The sequence below is a fragment of the Orycteropus afer genome, unplaced genomic scaffold, assembly GCF_000298275.1.
Source record: "Orycteropus afer afer isolate SDZICR_OR568_19922 unplaced genomic scaffold, OryAfe1.0 scaffold00057, whole genome shotgun sequence".
Taxonomy (NCBI): domain Eukaryota; kingdom Metazoa; phylum Chordata; class Mammalia; order Tubulidentata; family Orycteropodidae; genus Orycteropus; species Orycteropus afer.
The window spans coordinates 8,980,712-8,989,994 of record NW_006921644.1 but is presented as its reverse complement, the minus strand read 5'-3'; the positions used below and the strand labels follow the sequence as shown (position 1 = coordinate 8,989,994).

At 45.4% G+C, this 9,283-nt stretch overlaps 1 protein-coding gene across 1 annotated transcript in view; it reads right to left on the bottom strand.

The window, feature by feature from the left end:
- USP10 (ubiquitin specific peptidase 10) overlaps nt 1–9,283 on the bottom strand; it is a 78,156-nt gene that overhangs the window by 35,060 nt on the left and 33,813 nt on the right. The window contains exon 3 of the mRNA XM_042780735.1: nt 990–1,056. Coding sequence (XP_042636669.1) covers nt 990–1,056 — 67 coding nt within the window. The remainder of the gene's footprint in view (nt 1–989; nt 1,057–9,283) is intronic.

Below are 9,283 nucleotides of genomic sequence, written 5' to 3'. Positions count from 1 at the left end.
CTGTTTATGCACAGGGAGACAGCTCAGGGGGCAGGAGTGCATGGAGGGATGGACACAGGGAAGAGGTAACTATGGGAAGGAATTGGGAGAGGAGCTCTCATTGCACTGTGGGAAATTGTAGTCAATGTCATGAGACAAAGTGTATGTGAACTGCTTTAAGGAAAGTTAATTTGCTCTGTAAACTTTCACCCAAATCGCAATAAAAATTTTTTAAAAAAAGAAGGAACAAAAGAAACTGTCTAATAGTAAAACCTTGTTCATAGGTCTGATCATGATAAGTAAAAAGGACATCCACAACCCTCGCTCTCAAAGACACAGCTGACTCTCAGCTTCTCGAAAGCTAATTAGTATCCTGAATGCAGTGCCCAGGCTGAAGAGTGGTCTGGTAGACTCCAACTGCGTACTGGCAGCCTGCCGTCCTTAACTGACTCTGCTTCTGGCAGACACCTAATGCTTAAACAACCCCAAATCCAATCTCTGGTCATCAGCTCAGTGGCTGTGACAGGGACATACAAACAACAAGCCAGGAGGTAGAGAGGCTACCTAAGTTCCCAAGAGTTAGACGGATGGACAGGACACAAATGTCGACTCCAAGAACAAAGCCCAGCTGCCACTGAGCAGGAAGTGAAAAGAAAACCCCCTCCGAGACCAGCCAACTCTGCCCCAGATGCTTCAGCAAGACAGGAAAGCTCACGGCAGAGCGTCTGCAAAGCAGCATGAAGAAATCCCCTACCTGTGGTACTGAGAACTGCTGAGAGAAAGAGTTTAACAGCTATTCCTGAACTGAACCTCGAACATCTGGCACACTGAGGCACAGAAGAGACTAACTTATTATCCAAGGTGATTCAGGGATTGATCTGCTATAGTTTACAGCAAAACGTCAAGCCATGAACAAGTCAAATGGGCAAACACTGTGTCCAGGGTAGCCTGCCCACCCCACCCGTATGGCAGAACTCGCTTCGGGGAAAGAAAGCAGAGAGCAAGCTTACCGTCGCCACAGGGGAGCTCGTCTGCAGGCTGCGCTCCACACAAAACCGTCCCACTGTACGGAGGGAGCTGCATGTGGAAGAGGAAAACAAATTTTAATTTAACAAACACATCCTACTTCATTAATACGACATACAATTTCTTGTGACATTACTTTTACCAAAGCCACACACCCCCAGGGTCAAACATACATCATTTTTACATAATTTAAAGGAAAAGCCACCACTTCAGAAATGCTTTGCAATGTTCACTGCTATTAACAAGTCTAAAAGGCAAGGAGAACCCCATCAGAATGGACTCCAGGTGGCATGCAAATCAGCGTCAGTAAAATACTTCCCAGCCGCATTTTCCCACACGATGGCATCAGTGACTGAGCAGACAGGACAGGCTGCTTTCCGCCAGTGAAGGCTCTCTCTGACGCCCGAGCACTGCTAGGCCCCCCCCTTACAATTTCCTTTTTTTGGAAGAGAGAAAAGCAAGATGGTAAACGCCTCATCTTTTACACGACACAGGGAGGTTCTATGCACATCCAGACTCTCCCTCCTTCCTACCTACTCCATCCTATGGCCACCATGGCAACAGCACGGCCTTGCCTCCAGACCACCCCAGTGAAGTGAGTCCCGCAGCCACACGAGTCTGCGGAACCTTGTGGTGCCCCAGCACGCAGGGAGGTGACGCTCACACCTACTGCAGCCCATTACATGGGCGACAGCATGGTGAACAGTTTGAAACATCGTGAGAACGACCCAAGTGTGACACAGAGACACGAGGTGAGCCCAGGCTGTTGGAAAACAGTGCCAACAGACTTGGTCGGCACGGGGCTGCCACAAACCTGCCACTGAGGCAAGGTGCAGTCAAACGAGGTTCACCTGCATCTATTCAGAGGGGGGCTGTTTGGGACGGACACATTTGGGACAAGCGCCTTCAGGATGGGGCAGAGGTGGTGAGAAGACACACACAGACAGCCTACTGTCCCTAAAGGCAGAACCAAAGAAAGCTTCCTCCCAGTAACGGAGGCGAGTCTCCCCACAGAGAATCATCACCCAGGAAGCTAAGACACACTGGGAGTTCAGAAGGAACAGAAGACTTCAGGACTTCTCTACACCCAGGATCACCCCAGCCTCCACGGTGACCCGGAAAGAGCATTCCCTGGGTGAGAGACTATCCACTCCCCACCCAAATCCCATTCCAGGGGCTAGCAGCAATCCCTGCGGGCACAGAGCATGGAGCAGAAAGGGCCGCTGGGGGGCAGCCAGCCCGGGGCTCCACAAGGAACACAAGCTTTCCGCTCATGACCCTCGGGCTCCCCCTGGTGACCAACATCAACACACTCTTAATGAGCTCTGGCAGCGTAGTGCCTAAGGCACTTGACTGCTAACCAGAAGGCTGGCGGTTCAAACCCACCAGCCACTCCTTGGAAGGAAGATGGGGCAACCTACTTTTGTAGTGATACCACCTCAGAAACCCAAGGAGGGCTTGCTATGAGTCGAGTCTGACTGGAGGGCACGTAACAACAACAAAGGTGCTAGAAGTGTAGTATTTTCAATCAATGTATTGACACAAACTCACTGTAGCCCTATCAAGAAGTCATCTCTTTTTCTGAGCCAAACAGCTTCATAAGATGACACAGCAAAAGACCAGCCTCTAATGTGAAGATAACTGTGTCATTTAAAAGGTATGGAACACACAAAGCAATCTCTCCAGGCTCCCTCGCTTGGAAAAGAGAACTGTGATGAAATTCTTCAGATCCCAGAGCGAGCTCAATTCCTGACAGGACCTCAGCACTCCTCCATTTCAGCCCTGACCCACAGCAGAGCCCCGGTGAAAGGCTCACACCGTCCTCAGGGCCCTCCCACAACCACTCACCATCAGGAATCACACAACTCACCTGTCTTCCAAACCCTGGGCCAAGTGCCACGCAGGAGGGAACGCCTGCCCACGCGAAGGAACTGCAGGAAGGGACCAGAGGCCGAGCGTGCAGACATGCTGGCAGGAGCCACCGCTGAGGACGCTGCCTGCGCTGGGCAGAGTAGCCCATGCCTCTCACTAACCAGGTGACAGAAGTGCTGTTACCTCCAGCATGGGACAGATGAAAATGCCAAGGGTGACCTGTTTCAAGTCACGTGGTCAGGAAGTGGCAGAACAGGACCTCGTTACACGAGACCTCGCACCTGAAGACTGTGCGCTCCTGGCTGCGCTGCCGCTTCCTCAGCACATCTGGAGCACTGGTTTGATTCTCTAACCTGAGACAGCTTCCCCGCAGGACCAGTAATGCTGGAACAAGTGCTGGCACCGTAGAAGTCATCACACACGTGGACACACATACACATATAAACTGCCCAGGAATAGGTATCTTTACGTCAATCAGTTGTTGCCATCCATCAGAAGATGCCCCTAGAGTCTGTCGATGGACAGAACAAACACACAGCAGAATAAAACTGCAAGAAGTATTCAAACTTCTCTAACTACACAGCTAATTGGGAGCACTGGTGGTACAGTACCTAAGGGATCTGACTGCTAACCAGAACTCTGGTGGATCAAACCCACCAGCCACTCCTCAGAAGGAAGATGGGGCAATCTACTTCCGTGGCGATATCACCTTGGAAATCTAAGGAAGGGTTGCTATGACTTGATCCAACTCAACGACAGTGAGTTTGGTTTTGGTACACAGCTAACTATAAGAATATAAAAAATTTATAACAAAGTTGCCCGCATAAATGTGAATGAAGTGAGCAATGTGAAATCCCAAAATCCACTTACGTCAGGAAGAGAATCAACGGCTAGTCTAAGCAGTACTGCAGTCTCCTGAAAGCAACAGAGTCTTTTCGATAAGGAAGCAAACATTTTAAAGGCTCTTTTTGGTGATGCCGGTTTTGTTCTGCTTACTGTCTAAAATACCCTTGTGAACCCTTACTACTTCCTTTTTAATCCCATTGAGAAACAAGGCCTCTGAGAATAACACTAAATTCTGCATCACCACACACACATACACAGAGTCTATCATACCTGTTCTCTCTTACATTCAGTCTCTCTCATACACAAGCCTTTCTCTTTCTCTCTCTCTCACACACACACAGTCTCTTTCATACCCACACAAAATCTCTCTCTCGCACACACACACCCCTGCAAAATGTACTCTGTTATCATGGACTTATTTATTTAGTAATTGCTAGAGGTGTGCATGTCACTTCCAATGTTAAGATTCTGGGAATTTTCAAGAATCATTTTTCCACAATTACATTTGTAGTTTCAAAACAAGCTGCAGACTTTATTTTTTTCAGTTGGAACAATTCATTTATAAATCATTCAGGTTTATAAGCTAGAGCACAGGTTTAGAAAATATGTCAGTTACATTTTAAAAATTAACAGTAATAATTAAGATCACATATGAAAACTACCTGAATTTGTTTTTTCTGACTCTGTTAGAACACTGGCCATCCTATCTTGCCAGCAGCACAAACTTTCAACTACTACTAAAGCAGAAACGAAAAGCTCTTAGCGGAGGGGAGCAATGTCTCTGTAGGAGAGCAGAACGCTTGCCACTGCAACACTCCACAATCCTATGGGGTTCGCTGCTCCTGCCTCGTTGTACCAAATGAAAGAGCGCCATATGTAAATCTTACATACACTGCACACGTGTACTTGTACGTATTTACTTACCAAGGAAGGGGCCTATGAGGCTAGTCAGGTTTGTCAACCACTAGCCAAGGTCTAACCTGATGTGCAAGCACCCCTCCCCCTCTTCTTTCCTTTTTGGTACAATTTCAGCTTTCATATGTAAAAAAGCCTGAAGATGTTTCCCAGACTAGTTGGTTTGTTTTTAAACTGAAACAGAAAACGTTAATCACCTGAAGTGGACACAGAGGAAGGCCTGAATAAATGGAGCCGCAGACCACAATCGTGTCTGGAGAGTCACTATCATCAAGAAGTTCGTGTTCCTACACTTACTTGGACGTTCCAATGCATTCTAGTCAAAATTCCAGAAGGGTTTTTCATGTAACTTGACATGCTGATCATAAAATCCATGAGAAAGACTAAAGGACTGAAGACAGCAAAAATAACCACAATAATACAAAGAAAAGGGTGTGTACTTTACCAGAAAACTTACTATAAAGCTATTGCAATTAAACTGTGGTAATGGCAGAGACAAAGCCAGGGGCACACAGTGGGGCCAGAGCCAGAGCCAGGCCTACATGCAAAGTGCCCCCTAAGAAGGAGCAGACAGTCAACCAAGAATCGGGCTTGCAAGAAATGATGCGGCATTGTGTATGTCACTGTACATAAACCATATTTCAATAAAATGTATATTAAAAAAATGCCAGGACCACCAGCCACTGCATGCACGGAGGGGTCCGGGGAAGGGTTTGATTCTCACCTCACACACATACAAAAATCAATAGGACAGGTTCAGGCATATTACATACTCGAGTATGAAAATAAAAACTTTACAACTCTGAAAACAGGCAAATGTCTTTATTACTTCAGAATAGGGAAGAATTTCTTTAAATTATCTTTTAAAAACTAAAAATCAACAAACCATGAAGATAAAGATTGACACATTTGATACTAAAGTTAAAAATGTACTGCTTTCACATACCCTCCCCCTGCCCCCCAAAATTTAAGTGCATCATACATGAAGTTTAAAGTCCCTGTGGTGGGAAGACATACTTTGGTCATGTTATCAGATGGAACCATTCTCTAGAGAAAGATGTCATGCTTGGTAAGGTGGAGGGAAAGATTATTAACCCTGAGTCATTGAGAGAAAGGCAAGCTCAGGTAATTCAAAGGGTAGAGCGACACTGTCGATAAACATGTCAAAGTAACCAAACAGTGCTCAGCTGTTAGTAATCCGGGAACCTGGAAATTAGAGCCATGTTGCTGTTGTCATTGTTGTTAGGTGCTGTCAAGTCGTCTTCGACTCATAGTGACCCTATGCACAGCAGAACGAAACACCACCCGGTCCTGCGCCAGCTCCGAGATCCCTGCTAAGCTCGAGCTCACTGCCCCAGCCAATGTGTCAATCCATCACGTTGAGGGCCTTCTCCTCTTTCGTGGACCCTCCACCTTACCAAGCATGACATCCTTCTCCAGAGAATGGTCCCTTCTGATAACATGACCAAAGTATGTGAGATGACGTGTGGCCATTTTTGCTTCCAAGGAGCTTTCTGGATGCACTTCCTCCAGGACAGATTTGTCAGTTCTTTGAGCAGTCCCTGGTACTTTCAGCATTCTTTGCCAGCACCACAACTCAAAAGCATCGACTCTTCTTTCTTCTTCCTTACTCACTGTCCAGTTCTCACATGCATACGAGGCGATTGAAAATATCATGGCTTGTGTCAGGCACATCCTATTCCTCAAGGAGACATCTTTGCTCCTCAGCACTTCAAAGTGGTCTTTTGCAAACGACCTGCCCCGTGCTACACGTCATCTGATGTCCTGACTGCTGCTTCCATTGGTGTTGACTGTAGAACAAAGTAATATGAAGTCTCTGACAACTTCCATCTTTTCTCCATTTATCGTGATGCTGCTTTACAGATCCAGTTGTGAGGATTTTCATTATTTTTGTATTGAGATGTAATCCATACTGTAGACTGTATTCTTCAATCTTCATCAGTAAGTGCTTCAAATCATCCTCACTTTCAGCAAAGTTGCGTCATCAGCGTATCACAGGTTGTTAATGATTCTTCCTCCAATCTTGATGCCATGCTCTTTTTCATATAGTCCAACTTCTCAGGTTATTTGCTCAGCATTCAGATTGAATAAGTATAGTGAAAGGATACAACCCTGACGCACTCCCTTCTTGATTTTAAACCATACAGTGTCAGCCTGTTCTAACGACAGCCTCCTGGTCTATGTAAAGGTTCCTCTTGAGTACAGTTAAGTGTTCTGGAATTCCCATTCTTCTCAATGTTATCCATAACTTGTCATAATCCACACAATCAAATGCCTTGGCATAGTCAATAAAACACAAGTAAACATCTTTCTGGTGTTCTCTGCTTTGAGCCAAGATCCATCTGACATCTGCAATGATATCCCTTGTTCCATGTCCTCTTCTGAATCCGGCTTGCACCTCTGGAAGTTCTCTGTTAATATACTGCTGCAACAGTTTTTCAATTATCTTCTGTAAGATTTTACTTGTATGCGATATTAATGATATTGTTCGATAAGTTCCACATTCTGTAGGATCACCTTTCTTTGGAATGGGCACAAATATGGATCTTTTCCAGTCAGTTGGCCAGGTAGCTATCTTCCAAATCTCTTGGCATAGCTGAGTGAGTGCCTCTAGTGGGACATCCATTTGTTGAAACATCTCAATGGGTATTCTGTCAATTGCTGGAACCTTGCTCTTCACCAATTACTTCAATGCAGCTTTGACTTCTTCCTTCACTATCAATGGTTCTTGATCATACGCCACCTCCTGAAATGGATGAAGATCGACCAGTTCCTTGTGATATACTGAGTGACTCTGTGTGTTCCTTCCATCATCTTTTGATGCTTCCCGTATCATGCAGTATTTTGCCCACAGAATCTTTCAATATTGCAACTTGAGGCTTACATTTTTTTCCTCAGTTCTTTCAGCTTGAGAAATGCCAAGCGTATCTTCTCTTTCCATTTTCTAACTCCAGGTCTTTGCACATTTCATTATAGTAACTGGCTTTGTCTGCTCAAACGCTCTTTGAAATCTTTGGTTCAGCTCTTTTATCTTGTGTTCTGGTTACCTAGTACTGCTCTGATGAGAAAATATACTACAAATGGGATGGCCTTAACAAACAGGAGTTTACTCTTACAATTTGGAGGCTTTAAGGCCAAGTTCAAAGTGCCAGGCTCTAGGGGCTGGGTGAGAGCCCCTCAACCTTGAGGTCCAGCTCTGCCTCCTGCTCCCGGCCCACTGGAGCTAAAGGCATTTCTTCACTCAGACAACTGCAGGATGCTGAGGCTGAGAAGCTCCAAGGTTGACAAGTAAAAAGGCACAGTCCCGATGTTACCAAACAACACGGCAGGCCATTAACTCAAGTCTATTTTATGTCCCAAGGTTGGCAGAGCACAGCAGGCTGCTGAGCAACCACACGGCTACATGCAGTGTCCAAGCGTGCCATAAGCTAGAGACCATTCTCAAAGCAGCTCCTTATATACAGGAAGCAAACCACATACCCAAAGACAGCTACTCAGCTGCTCCCAGTAGATTCCACCATGGAGTTGATTACCAGTCTCATCACGGGGAATACTACATCCAGCTGCCCAGCCACTCAACCAGGCCCAGCCAAGCTGACACACAAACATAACCATCACATCTTGTCATTTCTTGCATTTGCTTTGGCTACTCTCTGCTCAGGAGCAAGCTTCAGAGCCTCTCCTATCATCCATTTTAGTCTTTTCTTTTTTTCTCGTCTTGTTAATGACCTCTTGCTTTCTTCATGGATGATGTTCTTGATGTCATCCCACAACTCACCTGGTTTTCGGTCACTGGTGTTCAATGCATCAAATCTATTATCTAGATGGTCTCCAAATTCAGGAGGGATAAATTCATGATCATATTTTGGCTTTCGTGGACTTGTTTTAATTGTCTTTAACTTCAAGCTGAACTTGCATATGAGCAGTTGATGTTCTGTTCCACAATCAGCTCCTGGCCTGGTTTGGGCTAAAGATAATGAGCTTTTCCATTGCTTCTTGCCACAGATATAGTGGATCTGATTCCTGTGTGTTCCATCTGGTGAAGTCCAAGTGTACAGTCGCCGTTTGTGTTGTTGAAAATGTATTTGCAATGAGTAACTCATTGGTCTTTCAAAACTCTACCATGCGATCTCCAGCGTTATTTCTGTCACCAAGGCCAAATTTTCCAACTACCGGTAACTCTTCTTTGTTTCCAACTTTTGCATTCCAGTCACCAGTTATAATTAACACATCTTGATTGCATGTTCGGTCGATTTCAGACTGCAGAAGTTGATAAAAAAAAATCTTTAATTTCCTTATCTTTGGCTTTGGTGGTTGGTGCATAAATTTGAATAACAGTTGTATTAACTGGTCCTCCTTGCAGACATATGGATATTATCCTATCACTGACAGCAGTGTACTTCAGGACAGATCTTGAAATATCCTTTGTGATGATGAATGCCATGCCATTCCTCTTCAAATTGTCATTCCCAGCATAGTAGATCATATGGTTGATTCAAAATGGACCGAACTGGTCCATTTCAGCTCACTCTGGTAGCATTGTGTCTAAGGCACTTGACTGCTAACCAGAAGGCTGGCAGTTCAAACCCACCAGCCACTCCTCGGAAGGAAGGTTGGGCAATCC